General features: G+C 44.8%; 1 protein-coding gene and 1 pseudogene across 1 annotated transcript; both read right to left on the reverse strand.

The window, feature by feature from the left end:
- Positions 1-375: 375 nt before the first annotated feature.
- On the reverse strand, positions 376-2555 carry LOC127335553 (uncharacterized; annotated as a pseudogene).
- Positions 2556-9564: 7009 nt separating this feature from the next.
- On the reverse strand, positions 9565-10738 carry LOC127315657 (uncharacterized). The gene is made up of 2 exons (XM_051346128.1): positions 10538-10738; positions 9565-10179 (listed from the first exon to the last, which is right to left on the reverse strand). The coding sequence occupies exons 1-2, from the start codon at positions 10680-10682 to the stop codon at positions 9899-9901; spliced, it is 426 nt and encodes a 141-aa protein (XP_051202088.1). The 5' UTR covers positions 10683-10738; the 3' UTR covers positions 9565-9898.
- Between the last annotated feature and the right edge of the window lie 13158 nt (positions 10739-23896).

Genomic DNA, 23896 nt, shown 5'->3' on the forward strand with positions numbered 1-23896 from the left:
AGCAGAATACATAGGCTGCATATTTTGAACATGTGCCGATCACTTACCAAATATGGCATGGTTCAGATCAAAGAGGCCCTGTCCCTCCACACCATAACAGACCTGCACATAATGCGAGAACCTTTTACTCATAAAAACATTCAAAATCAAATTATTTATGATATCCCTTGCTTAAGATATGATTTGCTTCAAGATTAATTGAACAAACGAAAAATGCCATGGCGTGAACCAATATAGAATCTCAGTAAGTATCATACTATCTTGGAGCATTAGAAAGAACATATAAGGCCACACTTTTCAGACCCCGGCATGCAAAACCCAAGGCTGAAGCATACAAAAAAAAGAAAGCTAAGACGCATCCATACCTGAAAATGATTATTTTATGTAATCCCACAAACACTTCAGAGCATTGTCATGAGGCTCCTTGAACACCAATGAATTTGGCTAGTGCATCAGAAACAACCACATATGGTGAATTAAAACAGGAGGCATTTGTTGAGAAATGTATTGGGCACCTTAATATTCTTCTTGTTTCCTCATCTTGATCTAGTGCAATGTCAAAATAATAAATTTGAGAATTCTGAAAAATAAAAGTAAATTCAGATGATCATTATCAGACAAGTGCAGATAATAGGAAACAAGAGCATGTACTTTGAGTCAAGAGGAGGTTGGCCAATAACTTGTTCATCTTAAACATGCCAACGGCGTCAGTTCCAAAGACGACGTGAAGTTCATCATTGCAAATGATCTTCCTTTTATAATCAGGATCCTGAAGGTTATTCTGACCGGTATATGCCCTTAACTGCTTCACAACCTGAATGAAGATTACAATGTTAAATATACAGAAGTGGATCATGGGAGAAATTAGTCAAAGGGAATAAATCAGTTGTTATCTTCTCATCTAGCAACAGCCTGAAGTTGAGATGAAATAGCACAAACATTTTTTAAGCCGCCAGGCCCACCTATTTTCCGCTTTGTGGTACTGTAAAAAGAAGTAAAGATATCACACCAACCGGCTTACATGCATGGGTGAATTCCATAGTGGAACTACTATTTAGTCTGAACAAGATGATGAAAAGAAAGCTGAGCACTCGTTGTGAGACCATTACATGAATTCAACAACTCAGCACTCTGTCAATATATTCCTCAAGCCGAATAGACTAAACCAGGACCATTAGCAGAATACATAACTCAAAAAGGAATAACCTAATACAGCCTACGTTTCAAGTGAGCTAGGAAAATATTGACACAGAAATCGAAAGAATAAAAGTAAAGGGTACGATTAGATTTTACTAAAGATAATTTTTCATGTACATGAAAATCTGCTACCTTTAGTATACTGTGCAAAGACATTAAAAAACTGAAGTAAATCTATTGTGTTTTTCTTGTTGGACTCTGACAAATCCCTCCCTTGCTAAGCATACATTCTGAACAGCACACTACCGAAGTAGTATACAAAGACATTAAAAAACTGAAGTAAATCTATTGTGCTTTTCTTGCTGGACTCTGAAGACGTGGGCTTAGCCCAGTGGTTGGGGTCGCAGTGGCGTACCCCAACGACCGGAGTACGATTCCTGAAGACGTGGGCTCATCCCGCTTCTACTATATCAAAAAAGTGCCTAGTTTCTCCTAGACACGGTTTCATTTTTTTTTTTTTGCTGGACTCTGAAAAATTCCTCCCTTGCTAAGCATACATTCTGAACAGCACACTACTGAAGTGAATCATCCTAATGAGCAGAACCAGATTAACCACACAATTAGTGACTCTAATCGAATTAATCGACCAGCTAAATGTCCAAGTAGGTCGCAGTACATCAATCAACTTAATTTGGAGACAAATCCATAATTCCATAAGTAGCTCACCTTTCTTTGTTGTCGGTCCAGGCCGGTGGTGCAGCTGTTGGGGAAGCCATGCCCCTGACCCCAGGGTCCGGCTGCTGGAAGTATAAGCTCCCACCAGTGGCGACAACCGCCCAGGGCGTTGGTGCAGCGGAAGGCGAGAGGTGGCGGTGGGTAGAAGGCCATGGCCGGCGGGCGGCAAGGAGACCGCGGCAGCGTTGGTCGTTGAGACGACGGTCGGGAGCTGGGGCTTGGTCTGGAAGATATACTGCGGTTGAATCACCGTGAACTGCTGCTGCTGATGCATATCGAGCGGAGCTTGGAGACGCTGAGAGTGCACCATGGATGGGAAAGCGGAGAGCTGGAGAGCGGCCTGGGACTTGGCCGGTGGCGTCTGGAGGGGGATTCGAAGAAGAGGTCCATCTGGTGGTGGATGTAGGGCGCCTTGCGGCAGAGGTTGACGCCGAGCTGGGCCTGTGCCCGACCTCCTCCTCTGCAATGCCCGAAGCACTACCTCCACCGCGTAGTCGCTGGAAAGATGACCTTAACCGCGCGCTCTCGCACCTCCACCAGCGGCCGCCGACAGCCCACCTCTGATGCGCGCTCGTCCAGCGCCTCCGCCGTGTCCTCGCCGGCATAAAACCCACAACCACGCGCGTGCCCCACACCTCCACCGTGGGTAAACCGACCACCATGGCCTCTCGCTCCTTCTCCATCACGACGAGGCTGCCGGCGTCACTTTTGGGGACGTGGTCGAGGCCGTGTTGTCACCGTCCTCTCCGCCTGCACCACTGAGAGCGAGGAGGAGGTGGTGACGACACATTTAGCCACGCACAAGAAAAGGAGCCAAAGCCCGGGAACATGGAGGGCGGTGCCGGCCATCGAGCAAAGGGGGATTTGGTTGGGCAGCTATAAAAAAGAGATGGAAAGCAGATAGAGAAGAAGAGAAAACAAGGACCAGTCAAAGCGGCGATCGTGCGCACCACCAAGGGCCCCACCATAAACGAAAACGCTACGATCATCCACCACAAAAGGAAGCCCACCACATATAACAAAGAAAAGTAACAACAAAAGTGCAACAGGACGCCGAATTTGTACACAGAATAATCGCAACGAAAATCAACCAGAAAAACACATACGTGTCAGATGCAGGTTAATCCCAAAATAAAATCCAAAATTAGGAGAACAAAGATGTTTGTTAAGGTTTAATATAGTAGTTATGATCGATTTCGCAATATTTAGATTGCTTCTTCCTATAATACCGTGTGCTACATGAAGGTAAGAAGAGCTCATCACGGATCATCGCGGCTCGGAGATTGCAGGCACGACGGGTGATTCTTCGTGCACGTATTTTCTTTTGTGTGGCTATTTTCTTCTGTTCTTTTACTAGCAAAAATTAAACCACATAATTCCAATTGTTGCTAGGGGCGGCTTACTTTAGCTGGTGTGGCTGCAGATCTTGCTAACGAGGATGGGAACAAACTTCTCACCCAATTTGAGGTGCAAAAAACGTGAATTACATCAGATTTTTTTTCATCCAGCATTCTTGGTTCAATTTTTTTTGTACTCAATTTGAACTTAAATCCAGGTTGATGCATCCTACGGTCCTACCTCTTTTGGCAACAAAATATGTTTGTAATGTACTTCCCTTTTCCTACCAGTAACTGGATTATTGTATGGAACCTGATGTTTATGACTTGTGCTAAAAGAAAAAAGCTCCAAGCTCCTCGACAGGTAGCTCTGTTTTTTGCTGTTCAAATTTGAATTTGCTAGCTCTATTTTAGTGTTGACTGGGAGTATGGGATGTTCAATTGCATATGAAGGTGCTGAGAGATGCAGAAAGGGCCAAACATGGTTTGAAACTACTGGGGAAAATAAACAACTCAAAAGATAAGAGGTGATTGTTTTTCGGATATTCCACGGTGTTATTGAACTTTATGGTTGAATTAAATGATGATTACATTTTGTGGCACGGAAAATGCTGTGTGCACTCCATTACAAATCGAGGTTCCTCTCTCACACATGCACACATACATAAGCATGCTTCTAATCCTTGTTTTTACTGTACATGTCAAGTCCCTTTAAAATGAAAATGATCAGTTGTAACATTGGCATGCTACTTGAGTCAAGGGAGGTTGCTTAATTTCGCCTCTACTGTATCATTTGTCACAACAATAGTAAGATCCTTAAACCTAAAAGTCAGAGATCATTTGACATGATTCAAATGTTACTGATTCTTACAAATTGAAACTCCGTATATTCTTATTTGGTTTCGGAAGTTAAATAGGATATTTGTTTAGACCATATTCCATGTTGTTTTCTTGCATTATATAGTATCTCATGTAACTCGTTCTAACAGTACCCTCTTTTGCATGTTTCAGTTCATTCCACCGTCATGTTAGTCATGTACTAGGAAATGATAGTCACTGATGAAGCAGAAGAGTAGATATAGATGAGAATTGCACGCAGTGAACATTCCAAAAGCCAAATGGGTTGAAACAGGTTTCAAAATGCAGGTAGTGTATGAAATTACATCATGACCTGTTACTAATCAGTTCATGTGCTAACTTGTGTATTGTGAATCTTATGTGCTCAAAGTACTTCAGAATTTCATGTTTTATGTCATATAATTTGGTCTTATTTCTCCTTCAATGTGGGTTACTGAGCTTGACATTAAACCATTTATGAACCCTTTTTTTCTCAATTGGACTACAGGTTAGCCCTAATATCTTTCACACAACAATAGCTTGTTGTTATATGTGCAGCGCTGCCTCTCCCTTTGTATAAACCAACGCTTATGCTTAAAATATTTGGGGTGGTCATGAAAATTGAAAATTAATGTTTTTTCAATCTCTTTCCCTCGACAAATTCAGTTACAAAGACCATTTTATAAAAAGAAACAGTGACCAGAAATAGAGTTCATGGTGTTACGTGCTGCTTATGTTTTCTGTCAGTTGTTACGTTGAATACTTAACTCCATATTTTTAGGGGTTGCAACTAGCCATAGAAACAGGAGATTTTCGTGAATTCAGCCATGTTGATTCTACTTACAAAATAAGAAGGTTTGAGTATTTGATGTTATGTGATGTATTAAATTATGGATATGTACTGATATACCAGAGCTGCTCAACTGATCGAGCTTGAACCCAAAGATTACATCCAGCCAGGTAAAGTACCAAACTCCCTTACGTCTTGTATTTCACCACCTCCTGCTTAGTTCATCCACTAAGTGATGTATATATATATTATGCATTCAGTGCCCTTTCTATTACTACTAGAGTAGGTATCTAATTATGTATTCAGTGACCTTTCTATTACTACTAGAGTAGGTATCTAATTATGCACTGGACAGACATATTTCCAAAAACTGCAAGAAATATGGGGTTACACACTTCTTGATGCAAGATGGATCTTAGACTAGCCACAATGGGAGTATCATAAGTAGTATCATGCATGCCATGTTGTAAAAAATCTGATGTGGCACACCAATTAATGAGGTGAGAGATGAGAGTGGTATCATAATATGATACCGTATCATAGCACGTAAAACTAGAAAACTTAATGGCAAACACATCATGCACACACATTTGCATTGAGATTCTACAAAACATTAAATATGATGATACTATGATACTAACTTATGATACTATGCATTGTGGGGTTAGTATCATAAACTAGTATCATGTGCATGATACTAGTATATGATACTTCCCATTGTGACTAGTCTTAGTCTCTGGATGTTGGCATGTTACTAATGACTCGTTGATGGACATGCAATATGCTTTTCAGATCGATCAATCTTACACTTTTTATAGCTTACTAATGACCCTTTGATGGACATGCAGATCTAAATATTTTCAACATTGAATATTGGACTGCACATCATAGATCTGGGTGTTCAAGGATAAGCTGGGAAAAACATTCTAGAGAATTAGAAGAACTTTCGTGTGATGACCTGGCAGTCGCAGATCCTGCGTATAAACCCTGAACACCTAACTTTGTGATTTATGTTAGATTGCTACAAGTTATAGTTACTGAAAGGATATATGACTGGTGAAAAGGATGTTTTATAAGCCTTGTAACCGTTTCTTTATACATTACCAAGAGTATATATGGATCATGACTTCAATTAAAGTCTTCATGCCGCTTTTGCAGTTATTGTAATATGTTCCATATTTAGATTTGAAGGATCTTGGGTAGATGCCATTTTTTGCATGATGGGACTTCTGGTGAGATGGGTGAATAGTTCCACCGAGGCTCAGCATGTTATAACTAACATGTAACACTGCACTTTTTAAAACTTGAGCGTGGATTAGGACGTAATTGACCTGCACCTGACCGGTTAGGAGGCGCCCCATGGGGCGCCCCAACCACTAGTACATATATACACGTACAGAAGAGAGAGAACATGTCTAGCCTCCAATATGATGAGGTGGTTTATGTGTATATACTCAAACAATAAACCAACTTATTTCTTTTTATATGCATCACATAGCTTGGATGAAGAACTGGCATGCTCATTCTATATGTCTCCGAAGAGCACATATTGAATTATTGCTAATACAGGCATACACCAGTTTTGTTCTTCCAGGCATGCTTATCATTTATGTTGCAGGCTAAATACATATACTGTCAAGAATAAGACTGGCTAACTAAATAACTGTCAAGAATATATAGAAAACCTGGAACTATTTCAAATGTGAATAATTTTTTTTATTCTAACTTCCCCACAAAGAGAGAAACATAAGCTTACTTATCCTCCATCATCATACAAGATCATGGTTGCATCTTAGAGCTAGAGGTAGTAAATGCATTCGAATGACGCGTCATAAGCTTCAGATTAAAATTAGGGGCTTACTGCAAAGTAGTTCATCAAGACCTTTCATCACACGCTGATCGAAGCTAGTCAGGTCTACGACAAAACACCACAAGCCATCCACTTCAGACATCACAAAGAGATAAACTCGCAGAAGAAGGAATAACAGATCAAGCCCAGTTCACAGCAAACATGGGCACATCATGACAAGTTAACAGCAACCTTCACGCTTGAGCTGCATATCGCAACAGAGGAAACCATTAACATCAGAAAGCATTAGAAGCTACTCATTTCCCCCCCGAACCGCTCTCCTCCCTCTACAGTAACCTTGAGAGACCTTCGCCGTTGACCGGGCCGCCGACGGCCGCTCCGCCAAAATAGCTTGCCGGAGTTGGTTTAGGTTGGGCGCCGGAGTAGTCTAGGGCTTAGATCTGTAGGTTTTCTTGTGTTTTCCGGCCTATGCTGGCGTTTTGGGCGTTCTGCCCGTAGTTGGAGGCGGAGCTCTCGATCTAGGCCACCGGATCCATGGAGCTTCTAGGGTTGCTGCTGCTCGTTCTTCTGCTCCTGCGCCTGGAGGGAAGCAGGAGCCTCAGCAACGCCGCCTTCTCCAATAACTTGGTGGCTCCTGGCTCTGCTTGTCCTCGATCTCTCTGCGCCGGTGAAGCCCTCCTGTCCGGCCGTGGTGGCGAGGGGGAGTGCCGATCTGATGTGGTGAGGCGGTCTTCTGTTCCTCTCCTTGCTGGCCATGGTGGTCTAGAGGAGTGGGGGCGAGATCCGTTGTTTTTGGATCTGGGAGGTGGATGTCCCTGTTACCGGAGCTGTTCGAGGTGGTGGAGGTTTCGGCTGCACGCTTTCCCGAACTGCCGTGGTGGCGAGGAGGAAAGGTGCGGCGGACCTGCAACCTTCCAAGGCCAGCATCGACGACGACTGCCTGCGTGGTGCTATCTGCGGTTCTTCTTCGTCGAGCTCAAACACGCGGACGTCCTGCTTGCCTCCGCGCTCTTCTACCGGCATGGCGGCATCTCTTGAACCTCCTGTGTGGAGGCCCTTCCTCCAAGCGGCTGGAGCTCGACGCCTGGTCTCCACCAAGTGGTTTGTTCCCGGTGGTTCCACGGCGTCCAGCGGCGATGGAGCTTCGCCGGATATGGGTGTTCGAGCGTATGCGCCCAGTTCCTCGGCGGCGACGCCTTGAGGGTGCCGGCGACTGGTGGTGGTGGCGGAGGTGCCCAGGGACCTGATTGCTTTTTCGGAATTTGTTCCAGGGTGTTTTTTGTAATTTTAGAGGGCCTTTCTTCAAATTCCAGGTTTCTCGGAGCGAGAGATGCCAAAGGGCCTCTTTGTAATTTGTACCCGCGACGTGTGTGATGAATGAAATCTCTAGAGCCTTCTTGGCCCTGTTTTGTTCAAAAAAAAAAAAACATCACAAAGCCACACTTCCTTTTACCCCCGCAGCACTGGAAAACTAAACATGATGCGCCTGAACGGAGAAGCCAAGAGTGGGCAAACCTGCATCGCGGTCGCGAACTGGCCGAAAACGAGGAACCCCTGCCGCTTGGAGTCATCAATCACCCAAAACTTGAATTGATTAGACTACATGGAACCCTTGCCTCTTGAATTGCTTGGAGTCAGCGCCCGGACATGGCGAAGAACCACCAGAGAAGCAGCGAAGCATCCGCGCTCGTCCCCATGCCCTCCAGATCGAGCGCCACGGAACGAGCAGCACACCCCCGCCGCTGCTCGAGGCGGATCCGTGGTAGAGGAGCCACCACGCCACCTCAAAGGCATCAATTTTTTTGGCCAGTGGTGTGGATGCGACCTGGGGGAGAGGGCCGGGAGGAGCGAGTAAGGGAGGACCGTAAGGAGGCGCTGGAGAATTGCGCGTGCGAGGGCATGGTCTTCAACGGCCGGAGTGCACCGCTGGTCCGAATCAAGGGAGAAACACTAGGCATTTAGGCTAGAGGTGTGGATGAAGGTGCAGGGGAGAGAACCCCAAGGATGAAGCAAGAATCTGCTGAGTAGTGGAGTGGGAGGAAGCGGGGGAGCTGCACGGCGTGGGTGCGGGCGCAAGCATGGTGGCCAAAGATGGAGCAGATGGGAAGAAGATGCGGAGCGAGCAAGGAAGAAAGACGTGGACTACAATACTGCACAGTTTGTTGGGATTCTCCGAGGATGTTTTTGCAAAATGACTGGTCCAACATCTTTGGCGTGACGGAGGGAGTACAAGATTTTGTATGTGAAGTGGTCTCATTTAGATATGACTAAATGAAAGGAAAGTGCCTACCTCAGACATATCATGCTCCAATCAAGAGATCAGAACTTGGGTTTCCAATTACAAGACTCGGCTTCCCACGATTTTCCTTCAAAAAATCAATAGACTAAAAAGAAGTGAAGGTGGGCAATTTTCCTTTCCTTGCCTTTCATTAAGAAAGGGCAGTCTTATTTTGATGCAATATGCAAGGACAAATCTAATGCAAGTGTAATAGAGTATACACCATTAACTCGTTCAGAATACACATTCAAGAGAAGCTGGAAACAGATTTCGTATGGCCTCTAAAAGAGAATTGAAACATTATAACTGAAAAGAATATCGTAAACCGAAGGAAGAGGCAGGACAAACAGCACAAAATCAAGCACACCTCCCTTGCAAAATCTGCCTATCTCGAACCATCCACAATCTCAACATCTCTTGGTGGTGGTGAGAAAATGAAGCTTGCGACATGATCTGACTGAGCCAAGTTCCAAAATAATAGAGCAACAGAACGCATAAATAAAGAAACCGTATGCAAGTGTTGACCAGGAGTGCAACTTATAATCTGCACCAAAAGGCAGAAACTGAGGAGATACAGCAAAAAAAAAATAGATTTCAATAAAGCCAAATGAGCTCATTCATCAAAGCGATAGATGGGGAGTTACAGAAAATATAGCTTTTATGGAAGCTATAAATGAGCTCATACATCAAAGAGATAGATAATTGTCCAATATACATGATATAGACTTTTATTTAAAGTTAAAATGTTCATGCAACAAAGCAGCACATAGAACTGCTAGGAACTTAAGCGGCATGTCTTGGTACCAAGCATACCTTAAGGCTTAAGGGCTTACACAAGAGTACATCAGAAAAGGCTGAGATCATTTTTTTGCAACACACAGTACTGCTAGGAACTTAAGAGGCATGTCTTGGTACACAGAAGCATAACTTAAGGCTTAAGGGCTCACACAAGAGTACATCAGGAAGGGGTGCGATCATTTTTTTGTACGCCGCCTATATCCATTTCTCATCTTGATCTCCTCCGTTGTCGCATCTGACAGAGGGTTCATTGCCAGACTGCCACGGCAGTTGGAATTGTTGAACTCGTAAACACGCCTTGCGTTATCACTAAATGTCTTGAACCGACGGGCCATCTCACGACGGTCACGCGATATGCCATGAAACTTGCACCAGTGCTCATAGAAGGCCCACATGGCTTCCTTGGACTTGAGTACATTCTCATCAACAGGTGGATTGGGATATGCTTTGGGAACTTCTGTCATTCAGAATGCAGAGTTACAATTTGATTTGTGGAAAATACGATAATTTGTACTACTGCTCTCAGCAGAGTAAATTTGATTAAACCAAGGCAGAGTTATTATAACAAATTATCAGTTGGCAGTACTAAATCAATCGACATGCTTGTTAGATGTGTGGTGAATAGAACAACTCCTAATGAATAGTGTCCAATCCATGGTTGTTTATTCATTCAAATATATCTACTGATAATAAGAAATTATATGTGAATTTCATTTCAGGCATTAAATTCTGAAGGATTCCTGTCGAAATAAAAAGACGTCGGAATTTCGGTATTCATACCCAAATTCCGAGGGAGACCCTTAGCTAGGGATTACCTGCAAGGGAGACAGTGAGGGCGTCTGCAGGGGAGCCACTGATGGCGGCTGCACGACGGCCGCCACCAGCAAGACCTCCAACGGCTGAGGGAGAGGCGCGGGTTGCGAAGGCTGCCCGCGCGAGCTTGGACACCATGGAAGCCATAGCCTAGGTCGGAGGGAATAGATCTGGATTTAGGGTTTGTTAGCTGCGATGGTTTGCCTGAGCCCTCAACTTATATAGAGCGAAGCGGCTCTTGTCAGCCGTTGGATCGCTGTCGCCGGGATCCCTTTCTATCGCTTGCAGCGAGCTCTACTCACGATCCAAATCCAATCACTTCGAACATTGCGTCACTCGCGCGGGAGGGTGGCGGAGTGTTTTTCTTTTCTTTGTAAGAGCATCCTCACTCGTTGGCCCTCCCCACGCCTAAATCCGGCGAAATTTTCGTCCGGATTGGAGGAAGATTTGGCGTGGGGAGGAGTAGTTTCCCAGCCGCGTGCCCAGGCGAAGACGACGATGCGAGTTTGAAAAACGGAAACTTGATAAACTTCGGCTAAATTCGGGCGAATATAGACTAAATTTAATGATATTTAGACTAAAACGGGTGGAGTTAATACATAGAGGCCGAATTCGACTATATTTCGAATTCGGCTAGGGGAATTCAAATGCTAATTTGAAAACACGGCGCTCTACATGCCCAAACGGCGGTAGAACACCGTGTAGTCGTCGGCGCCGTCGTCGGAGCCGTCGTCCTCGACCTTCGGCACCTTCGGCGGCGCGGCCTGGTGGCTGCTGCCCTGGCCGGCGTCTCCCCACCCCGGGGATGGCTTATACCATTCGTCGTCCGAGGACTCGAGGTCGACGACGGGGACAACGACGCCGGATGGAGGTGTCGCAGGACGGCGGTAGCGCGCGGCGTCGGCGGCGGCGGTTGGGGCGGCGCGGGCGGCGAGTTGGCGTGCGGCGGCCAGGTCGAACGGCCGCCGCTGCTGCTCCGCCTCCTCGCGCTCCCAGTCGCGCCTGGACCACGCCAGGGCGGCGTCCTCGGGGAGGGCGTTGTCGGCGGGCACCAGGTCGTTGAGCGACCTGACGATCGCCTCCGCCACGGCGGCGTCCTCCGCACGCTTCGCCTCCTCCTCGGTGAGCCTGTTTGCGGCGGCGGCCGCGGCGTCCTCCTTTTTCGCCGCCTTCCTCTTCCGCCCAGACTGGGAGGGTTGGTCGCGGATGACGAGGGCGCCGCTGCTGCGCCCTCTAGTCGGCGGCGGAGACGCCGGCTCCTTCTTGACGCGCACCGGCGTCGAAGGCGACGTCGCCTCCTCCCTCTTCACCGGCGCGAAGGATGACCTCGGCGCCGATCCGGAAGACGACGAGCTGGCAGCCATGCGCCGTGGCTGCCAGACGTTTCCCCGGCGGTGGCTCGCCGATGCCCTCGATGGAGGGGGCATTGTGAGCACCGGGAAGTTTCCGCCCTCGATGTGCACGAGGACGTTCGCCAGCGTCCTTTCCGGCGCGCTCCACCAACGTCGGCGGCCCGCGGCGTTGTTGCGCGGAGGCGGAGGCGGCGGGCCGTCGTAGGAGGCGAGCTCCCGCTCCCACCGCCGCAGGAAGTACGAGTTCCACGCCGTGTAGTTGTCGGGGTGGTGGCGTGGCTCGGCGCGCTCCTCGTCCGCCAAGGTCATCCGCGCCTCCTCGATGGCGACGTCGAGGGCGTGGCCCTGAGGCGGCGGCGGGATTGGTACGCCGCCAACACTAAACCGCCACCCGCCGCCGGGAGGCCTCGTGTCCGGCGGGCAGGGGTACCCCGCCTGGTGGAGGAGGTGCCCCTCCCACGCGTGGAGCGACCGGCGGGGGAAGCCGTTGTTGGCTGCGCCGTCGTCGTCGTAGAACGCCATCGGGAGAGTAGAGGGAGTGTGGAGGGAGAGTGGAGCACGGGGTACGCCTCGCGGCGAGCAGACCGGCATATATAGGCGCGGCTGGCGCGGGTGATTAATGACGCGTGGAATGCGACGCGTCCGCGGCGAGCTGACCGGCGGCAGCCTTTAGTGCGCGCGGAAGACGATGCGTGCGCGGAAGACGACGACATTAACTTGCCGCGTGGCCGGCGAATGCAGACCGGCGGCAGGCTTTTACAGCGCGCGGAAGACGATGCGATGAGGACGACGATCGGTTTCTCTCGCCGACAAGTTGGGGCCACCAGACGCGCGGGAAATTTCCTCGGTGTTTCCCGCGCTTTCGTTTCGTCCGGACTCCCCGAGCGCTCCCCGGGGGGCCGGGGATGGCGTGGGATCGCCGGATGAATTTAGGCCCAAATCCGGACGAAAACGAGGAACCGGGGGCGCGACTGGGCCAAATTACGCCGTCCGGATGGAAAAAACGTCGTTCGGGGGCCTCATCGGGGAGACGAGTGGAGATGCTCTAAGTTGTGTCTTTTCCTTTTTCGCGCGTTTGTCATTATTTTTTTCGTTCAGCCCTTTTGATTTTCTTTCAAGATTTTTCTGCGTACAGGCTTCTGCTAGAATTTAGCCAACCTCTTGCTACAATTTACACTTTCTATTAGAACGGAATAATAATTACTTCTGTTACTTCCTATTACTATTTCGCTGGAGTACAAACAAAAGCATGTTATTATGTGTAAAAAAACCCAGTTCACATCAAACCAAAACAATGTTTTCTATGTGTTAAAAAAAACAAGCATACAAAATAAAATTTATGTCACCACTATGAATAATTAGTTAAATTTCTATATTACTATATATGAGTTGGTGATGGCGGTACGTCGGCCGTCGCGCTTTATGGTCGTCATTGTAATCATCCTGACCATCCGATTTTAGCGCAATTCTCGAAATGGTGTCACACTTCATACTAATTACACAAGAAATGCCACCCGCTAGCAAACCATATCTCTACTAGGTGGACAGGCGAGTTTCGGCTCGCCGCCTACATTTTTTTTGGTATTTCGTGGTAGGAGCGGTGGATTTATAGGTGTCTTCAACATGTCAGTGGTAGCCAGTATCTATACGTGTATATTAGATGTGTAAAGTCCTTCTTTCTCAAATTTAGAAGGAATTCCACTAACAACACAACGTAATTACCCGATTCGTTAGAACAGCTTCCATCGAGTCTCTGCACCTATCATTTTCCTTTGTATTCTAGTTCGAGAACCTCCTCGTTTTCTCAAAACACGGATTTGGCTCAGGATTTCCCTTTTTTAATTCCAGGGTACGTTTCTCTGAATTTGGAAGTTACCACTTAGCAGGTTTCCATACCAAGGCTCAATACAATCAAGTCCGTAGCGTCTACCGATTTCTCCATATCCCCATTTTCCTCTTCTTTGAGACAAAGATTCCTTGTGTAATTTCATCTATCTCTTAGTTTTTTTTTTTGAATCATTGAATTCATCACTTGGCGTAGGCATGGTGGACTTGCGGGTGTTGTGAATGTATCATTGGCCATTCTAACGCTTTAATTATCTTTTTTTTTGTTTTAACGCAAACATAAACAAAATACTCAGTAGAGGTTTAAACACGTTTAAACGTTAGACAAATTTAAAACGTCCTTTGTTGGACAAAGGGAGTAGAAGAGTAGGTGAAATCGTGTTCTAAGTATTTTGGTCACGCTTTGCCAAAATATGTGGAATTATATTGACATAAATCGCACAATGTGATATTGGTGGAGTGTTTGTTTAACTAGCAAAGATATGTAATAAGTACAATGCACTAGCCAACACGTGAGTGATTCATCTGCTATGTTCGTTCATCCTAGAGTCATACCAGTGATGTAAGACAACGCTAATAGGCATAACTTAGCTACAACAGTTAGTTGAGTTGGTTGATTAACAACATTAATTGATGGTAGCTTGTATTTGTTTAGTTGGTCATAGTGCAAAGTATCATATCTTGGTATCATTCATATGATACTAATCTATGATACTACCCCTATAGTGGTTAGTATCACCTAGTAGTATCATAATCTCATGATATTTAATTATTTGTAAAATCTCAATGCAATTGTGTGTATAGGATGTATTTGATATTAAATTGTCTAGTTTCATGTCATATTATGATACCACTAGCATATCTCTCCTCATTAATTATAGGGTTTTCTATTTTCGTGCCCTCGGATCTTTAGTTGTACTCAGTTTTTCCTCAGTTTTTCCCAAGACCTTGTCTGAAACCCGCAGAAGGAGCTCGGATGGAGGATTCCCGTTTAGTTGACGTTGGTTGGTGCTGGCAAGTGGGGCCGCTGTTGGTGCCCCGCAGTGGACACGTCTTCACTTATCCAGATTATCGTGGGACCCACAACTTGTCCACGTTAGCGCGCTGGACCCCCAGCTTACCCAGGTGACCGTTGCAAAATGGGAGCCCGAGCCAGCCCCGTGCCCGTGCCATTGCTTCACCTTTCTTTCCCCGCGCCCGTGCCCGTGCCATTGCTTCCCCTTTCTTTCCCCGCGCCCGTGCCCGTGCCATTGCTTCCCCTTTCTTTCCCCGCGCCCCATTGTTCTTCTTCTCCGCCAGCGGCAGCCCTTCTCCGGCAGGCGGGTGATGTCTAGTTTCTTTTCGACCTCCCGTTCTTCATGGCCGCAGTATGGACCTGATACGTCTCCGACGTATCGATAATTTCTTATGTTCCATGCCACATTATTGATATTATCTACATGTTTTATGCACACTTTATGTCATATTCGTGCATTTTCTGGAACTAACCTATTAACAAGATGCCGAAGTGCCAGTTGCTGTTTTCTGTTGTTTTTGGTTTCAGAAATCCTAGTAAGGAAATATTCTCGGAATTGGACGAAATCAAAGCCCAGGGGCCTATTTTTCCACGAAGCTTCCAGAAGTCCGAAGACGAGACGAAGAGGGGCCACGGGGTGGCCAAACCCTAGGGCGGCGCGGCCCCACCCCTGGCCGCGCCGGCCTATGGTGTGGGCCCCCCGTGCCGCCTCTTGACTTGCCCTTCCGCCTACTTAAAGCCTCCGTGACGAAACCCCCAGTACCGAGAGCCACTATACGGAAAACCTTCCAGAGACGCCGCCAACGCCGATCCGATCTCGGGGGATCCAGGAGATCGCCTCCGGCACCCTGCCGGAGAGGGGAATCATCTCCCGGAGGACTCTACGCCGCCATGGTCGCCTCCGGTGTGATGTGTGAGTAGTCTACCCCTGGACTATGGGTCCATAGCAGTAGCTAGATGGTTGTCTTCTCCCCATTGTGCTATCATTGTCGGATCTTGTGAGCTGCCTAACATGATCAAGATCATCTATCTGTAATTCTATATGTTGCGTTTGTTGGGATCCGATGAATAGAGAATACTTGTTATGTTGATTATCAAAGTTATATCTACGTGTTATTTATGATCTTGCATGCTTTCCGTTACTAGTAGATGCTCTGGCCAAGTAGATGCTTGTAACTCCAAGAGGGAGTACTTATGCTCGATAGTGGGTTCATGCCTGCATTGACACCTGGGACAGTGATGAAAAGTTCTAAGGTTGTGTTGTGCTGTTGCCACTAGGGATAAAACATTGATGCTATGTCTAAGGATGTAGTTGTTGATTACATTACGCACCATACTTAATGCAATTGTCTGTTGCTTTGCAACTTAATACTGGAGGGGGTTCGGATGATAACCTGAAGGTGGACTTTTTAGGCATAGATGCAGTTGGATGGCGGTCTATGTACTTTGTCGTAATGCCCAATTAAATCTCACTATACTCATCATGATATTTATGTGCATGGTCATGCCCTCTTTATTTATCAATTGCCCAACTGTAATTTGTTCACCCAACATGCTGTTTGTCTTATGGGAGAGACACCTCTAGTGAACTGTGGACCCCGGTCCAATTCTCTTTACTGAAATACAATCTACTGCAATACTTGTTCTACTGTTTTCTGCAAACAATCATCTTCCACACAATACGGTTAATCCTTTGTTACAGCAAGCCGGTGAGATTGACAACCTCACTGTTTCGTTGGGGCAAAGTACTTTGGTTGTGTTGTGCAGGTTCCACGTTGGCGCCGGAATCCCTGGTGTTGCGCCGCACTACATCCCGCCGCCATCAACCTTCAACGTGCTTCTTGGCTCCTCCTGGTTTGATAAACCTTGGTTTCTTTCTGAGGGAAAACTTGCTGCTGTGCGCATCATACCTTCCTCTTGGGGTTCCCAACGAACGTGTGAGTTACACGCCATCAAGCATATTTTCTGGCTCCTTTGCCGTGGATATCAAGACACGCTGCAAGGGAGTCTCCACTTCTCAATCTCTTTACTTTGTTTTTGTCTTGCTTAGTTTTATTTACTACTTTGTTTGCTGCACTAAATCAAAATACAAAAAAATTAGTTGCTAGTTTTACTTTATTTGCTATCTTGTTTGCTATATCTAAAACACAAAAAAAATTAGTTACTTGCATTTACTTTACTTATTTCATTATGTTTCCTTTTAATTTTACCACAAAAGACATACCGGTAGGACATGGGTCTATAGTTGGGAGAAATAATATAGAAGAATTTTTCAACCATGTTAGTACCATTGAAAATTTTGAAGATAGACACTTGGTAGACCTTGCGCCTACTTATGAAATTGCTGCTGCGCATTTAGTTCGCCTGTTGGAAACTAAATTTGTTAATCTTAATCCTATAATCCAACACATGTTTCTCACACTTGGTGATATGGAAGAAGGGGAAAAGAAAGATTTTGTTTTAGAAACCCTTCTTAGAGAATTTGGTGGTCTAGCAAGAGAAGCTAGAAAGGTCTTTGCTAAATTTAATATGCTTGGTTCTCATACTAATTTTGTTAGTCTCCTTGAAAAGATGGACATGGATAGAATAAGATACACTAATAATATTGATGATGGTGGGGAGATCAAAGCACCAATACCATGTAAACTCTTAGCTATGAATGATGCACTAGAAAATAACTATGCTTGGCTTGTTCCTGAAAATTTGTTTGATGAGAGTAGCACGCCTAAGACTAATGAAAAGGGAGATGCTAAAACTTATGTATCTAATATATTATGCCTGGTTGAGAAAACTCCACACCCCGCTGAGAATGCACCACCCTTTGATAATACTTGATACACACTTTCTGCGCCTAGCTGAAAGGCGTTAAAGAAAAGCGCTTATGGGAGACAACCCATGTTTTTACCTACAGTACTTTGTTTTTATTTTGTGTCTTGGAAGTTGTTTACTACTGTAGCAACCTCTCCTTATCTTAGTTTTGTGTTTTGTTGTGCCAAGTTAAGCCGTTGATAGAAAAGTAAGTACTAGATTTGGATTACTGCACAGTTCCAGATTTCCTTGCTGTCACGAATCTGGGTCTACCTCCCTGTAGGTAGCTCAGAAAATTAAGCCAATTTACGTGCATGATCCTCAGATATGTACGCAACTTTCATTCAATTTGAGCATTTTCATCTGAGCAAGTCTGGTGCCATTTTAAAATTCGTCAATACGAACTGTTCTGTTTTGACAGATTCTGCCTTTTATTTCGCATTGCCTCTTTTGCTATGTTGGATGAATTTCTTTGATCCACTAATGTCCAGTAGCATTATGCAATGTCCAGAAGTGTTAAGAATGATTGTGTCACCTCTGAATATGTTAATTTTTATTGTGCACTAACCCTCTAATAAGTTGTTTCGAGTTTGGTGTGGAGGAAGTTTTCAAGGATCAAGAGAGGAGTATGATGCAACATGATCAAGGAGAGTGAAAGCTCTAAGCTTGGGGATGCCCCGGTGGTTCACCCCTGCATATTCTAAGAAGACTCAAGCGTCTAAGCTTGGGGATGCCCAAGGCATCCCCTTCTTCATCGACAACATTATCAGGTTCCTCCCCTGAAACTATATTTTTATTCCATCACATCTTATGTGCTTTTTCTTGGAGCGTCGGTTTGTTTTTGTTTTTGTTTTGTTTGAATAAAATGGATCCTAGCATTCACTTTATGGGAGAGAGACACGCTCCGCTGTAGCATATGGACAAGTATGTCCTTGGTTTCTACTCATAGTATTCATGGCGAAGTTTCTCCTTCGTTAAATTGTTATATGGTTGGAATTGGAAAATGATACATGTAGTAATTGCTATAAATGTTTTGGGTAATGTGATACTTGGCAATTGTTGTGCTCATGATTAAGCTCTTGCATCATATGCTTTGCACCCATTAATGAAGAAGTACATAGAGCATGCTAAAATTTGGTTTGCATATTTGGTTTCTCTAAGGTCTAGATAATTTCTAGTATTGAGTTTGAACAACAAGGAAGACGGTGTAGAGTCTTATAATGTTTTCAATATGTCTTTTATGTGAGTTTTGCTGCACCGGTTCATCCTTGTGTTTGTTTCAAATAAGCCTTGCTAGCCTAAACCTTGTATCGAGAGGGAATACTTCTCATGCATCCAAAATACTTGAGCCAACCACTATGCCATTTGTGTCCACCATACCTACCTACTACATGGTATTTTCCGCCATTCCAAAGTAAATTGCTTGAGTGCTACCTTTAAAATTCCATCATTCACCTTTGCAATATATAGTTCATGGGACAAATAGCTTAAAAACTATTGTGGTATTGAATTTGTAATTATGCACTTTATCTCTTATTAAGTTGCTTGTTGTGCGATAACCATGTTCACTGGGGACGCCATCAATTATTCATTGTTGAATTTCATGTGAGTTGCTATGCATGTCCGTCTTGTCTGAAGTAAGAGAGATCTACCACCATATGGTTAAGCATGCATATGTTAGAGAAGAACATTGGGCCGCTAACTAAAGCCATGATCCATGGTGGAAGTTTCAGTTTTGGACATATATCCTCAATCTCAAATGAGAAAATTATTAATTGTTGTTACATGCTTATGCATAAAAGAGGAGTCCATTATCTGTTGTCTATGTTGTCCCGGTATGGATGTCTAAGTTGAAGAATAATCAATAGCGAGAAATCCAATGCGAGCTTCCTCCTTAGACCTTTGTACAGGCGGCATAGAGGTACCCCTTTGTGACACTTGGTTAAAACAGTGCATTGTGATGATCCGGTAGTCCAAGCTAATTAGGACAAGGTGCGGGCACTATTAGTACACTATGCATGAGGCTTGCAACTTATAAGATATAATTTACATAATGCATATGCTTTATTACTACCGTTGACAAAATTGTTTCATGTTTTCAAAATCAAAGCTCTAGCACAAATGTAGCAATCGATGTTTTTCCTCTATGGAGGACCATTCTTTTACTTTCAATGTTGAGTCAGTTCACCTATTTCTCTCCACCTCAAGAAGCAAACACTTGTGTGAACTGTGCATTGATTCCTACATACTTGCTTGCACTTATTATATTACTCTATGTTGACAATATCCATGAGATATACATGTTACAAGTTGAAAGCAACCGCTGAAATTTAATCTTCTTTTGTGTTGCTTCAATACCTTTACTTTGAATTATTGCTTTATGAGTTAACTCTTATGCAAGACTTATTGATGCTTGTCTTGAAGTGCTATTCATGAAAAGTCTTTGCTTTATGATTCACTTGTTTACTCATGTCATATATATTGTTTTGATCGCTGCATTCACTACATATGCTTTACAAATAGTATGATCAAGATTATGATGGCATGTCACTCCAGAAATTATCTGTGTTATCATTTTACCTGCTCGGGACGAGCAGAACTAAGCTTGGGGATGCTGATACGTCTCCGACGTATCGATAATTTCTTATGTTCCATGCCACATTATTGATGTTATCTACATGTTTTATGCACACTTTATGTCATATTCGTGCATTTTCTGGAACTAACCTATTAACAAGATGCCGAAGTGCCAGTTGCTATTTTCTGCTGTTTTTGGTTTCAGAAATCCTAGTAAGGAAATATTCTCGGAATTGGACGAAATCAAAGCCCAGGGGCCTATTTTTCCACGAAGCTTCCAGAAGTCCGAAGACGAGACGAAGAGGGGCCACGGGGTGGCCAAACCCTAGGGCGGCGCGGCCCCACCCCTGGCCGCACCGGCCTATGGTGTGGGCCCCCCGTGCCACCTCTTGACTTGCCCTTCCGCCTACTTAAAGCCTCCGTGACGAAACCCCCAGTACCGAGAGCCACGATACGGAAAACCTTCCAGAGACGCCGCCAACGCTGATCCCATCTCGGGGGATCCAGGAGATCGCCTCCGGCACCCTGCCGGAGAGGGGAATCATCTCCCGGAGGACTCTACGCCGCCATGGTCGCCTCCGGTGTGATGTGTGAGTAGTCTACCCCTGGACTATGGGTCCATAGCAGTAGCTAGATGGTTGTCTTCTCCCCATTGTGCTATCATTGTCGGATCTTGTGAGCTGCCTAACATGATCAAGATCATCTATCTGTAATTCTATATGTTGCGTTTGTTGGGATCCGATGAATAGAGAATACTTGTTATGTTGATTATCAAAGTTATATCTACGTGTTATTTATGATCTTGCATGCTTTCCGTTACTAGTAGATGCTCTGGCCAAGTAGATGCTTGTAACTCCAAGAGGGAGTACTTATGCTCGATAGTGGGTTCATGCCTGCATTGACACAGGACAAAGGATGAAAAGTTCTAAGGTTGTGTTGTCTTGTTGCCACTAGGGATAAAACATTGATGCTATGTCTAAGGATGTAGTTGTTGATTACATTACGCACCATACTTAATGCAATTGTCTGTTGCTTTGCAACTTAATACTGGAGGGGGTTCGGATGATAACCTGAAGGTGGACTTTTTAGGCATAGATGCAGTTGGATGGCGGTCTATGTACTTTGTCGTAATGCCCAATTAAATCTCACTATACTCATCATGATATGTATGTGCATGGTCATGCCCTCTTTATTTGTCAATTGCCCAACTGTAATTTGTTCACCCAACATGCTGTTTGTCTTATGGGAGAGACACCTCTAGTGAACTGTGGACCCCGGTCCAATTCTCTTTACTGAAATACAATCTACTGCAATACTTGTTCTACTGTTTTCTGCAAACAATCATCTTCCACACAATACGGTTAATCCTTTGTTACAGCAAGCCGGTGAGATTGACAACCTCACTGTTTCATTGGGGCAAAGTACTTTGGTTGTGTTATGCAGGTTCCACGTTGGCGCCGGAATCCCTGGTGTTGCGCCGCACTACATCCCGCCGCCATCAACCTTCAACGTGCTTCTTGGCTCCTCCTGGTTCGATAAACCTTGGTTTCTTTCTGAGGGAAAACTTGCTGCTGTGCGCATCATACCTTCCTCTTGGGGTTCCCAACGAACGTGTGAGTTACACGCCATCAGGACCCGTGCCTTTGACAAGATGCCCTGACTGCCCACGCCAGGAGCCTCTGAAGTGGTCGATCTGTTAGACGGACGAGAACGGCAACCATGGACGTGAGTTCCTTGCATGCGAGAGCTTGCCATATAGAGAGGGGGATAAGGTTAGATCTCGCTCCAATTTCTCGGTTTCTCTCGATTTTCTTGTTATTCCCTCGAATTTGGGATTTAGGGTTCACGTTGTTATTTTCAGATCCTGAAGAAATGCAGGCATTTCGAGTGGATTGATGTGTACGTTTAGAGGCTTCAATTGCAGGAATCAATTGGCGCTATTGGGGAGCGCAATTTGGGAAGGGGGCTTGCTGTAGAGAATGCGGTGGAGAGAGGAGCCGTTCCGATTATGCCTAATGCTCCCAATGCAGGACTGGTGGAAGTGAAGGGAGAACTGAAGAAAATGAACAAGCAATTAAGGCAGCTGATCGAGTTGAAGAAGCAAGCTAATCTGATGGCTGGTTGTTTTTTCTGTTGTATAATTGCGATCGGATTCTTATCATTGCTCACCAGGCGCTAGAAGTTGTTACAAGGGATACCTTGTTACAAATCCATTATTCAGTTACATGTACTTGTAGTTATTTTCATAGTTAGTGTGTGCATTCACCGAAATTACCAACTATATTGGAATGCTAAAGAAAGTTGATAATTGTTAGACGGGTGACAATAATGCATTCACCGAAATCCCGCAAATATGTATGCCTCATGTTTATACCAAAATTATACCACTTTTGGGCCGTTTCAAATTACCAAAACTATATCTCAAACTATATCCCCTAAAAGAAAAGGAAAGCGAAAGAAAGTTGATAATTGTTAGAGGGGTGACAATAATGCATTCACCGAAATCCGCAAACATGTATGCCTCATGTTTATACCAAAATTATACCACTTTTGGGCCGTTTCAAATTACCAAAACTATATCCCAAACTATATCCCTAAAAGAAAAGGAAAGCGAAAGAAAGTTCATAATTGTTAGAGGGGTGACAATAATGCATTCACCGAAATCCGCAAATATGTATGCCTCATGTTTATACCAAAATTATACTACTTTTGGGCCGTTTCAAATTACAAAAACTATATCCCAAACTATATCCCCTAAAAGAAAAGGAAAGCAAAAGATAGTTGATAATTGTTAGATGGGTGACAATAATGCATCCACCGACAGAGAGAGAGGGGGGTGGCCACAAAGAGACGGGGGTATACTGCCCGTTAGATCAGTTGATCAACGGTTCATGGAGTCGATCCGTGTGACAACGGCCCAACCAATCAGGATAAGTTTGGGCTTCTGAGAGCATTTGTGACAGAACTTGAGGGCAAAACTGAGTAGTACTAAGAATTCAAGGGCACATAAATAGTAAATAGACTAAGGGATTCAAACAAAAAATTACAAAATTAAAAATGCGTGTTTTGTACAATATAATTCATATTGGGCTACATCAAATTATTTGCAATTCAAATATACATGAGTGTGACAATTATGGCATCATTTAGACAAACTATGTTTTTGGGGAAGATGTTTTGCAAAGGGGTTTGAGTGGAAAACCATGCATCTTCATAGCTACACTGCTGATTCTGAGAAGTGACAATTTGTGGTAAAACTTGATTTATATATGTTTGTTAAGGTTTGCTAGGTGGCAGGTTGGGTAGGAAGACTCCATGAGTAGGTGCCACTATGTTTTTATTTTTTTGGATTTTTTTGCGCATGAAATGAATCAATTAGATATGTTAATCTCATTTGTTGACTCTCTGTTGAACAACTACTTGAGGGTAAAACTGAGTATATTGCACTTGCTAGTCTAAGTACTCGAGGGGAAAACTGAGTACAGATAAAATTTCTGTATAAGGCCCGAGGTTATAACTGAGTACACCAAACGTCCCAGGGTTAGACTCGTGTCGCGGTGCACGCTGCAGCCGTGCATAGCGGACGCGTGTTGCGGTACACGCCACCTTCGTCTTTATAGAGCTCTTGTTCTCTCCCTCGATGCACGTTCTCACTGCAACCGCCTCTCCTGTCCCATCATCTTCTCCACAACCGAAGAAAAAACCCCGAAGAAAATCGTCGGCGATGGACAAGAATGAGATGCCCATTGTCGGCACATCAGCCG

Source organism: Lolium perenne, chromosome 1, assembly GCF_019359855.2.
Source record: "Lolium perenne isolate Kyuss_39 chromosome 1, Kyuss_2.0, whole genome shotgun sequence".
In the NCBI taxonomy this organism is placed as follows: Eukaryota; Viridiplantae; Streptophyta; class Magnoliopsida; order Poales; family Poaceae; genus Lolium; species Lolium perenne.

Coding starts and splice junctions, on each gene's coding strand:
- LOC127315657 (XM_051346128.1), bottom strand. CDS start 10,682: ATGGCTTCCATGGTGTCCAAGCTCGCGCGGGCAGCCTTCGCAACCCGC. Junction 10,180..10,537: donor CCTCACTGTCTCCCTTGCAG/GTAATCCCTAGC, acceptor TCTGAATGACAG/AAGTTCCCAAAGCATATCCC.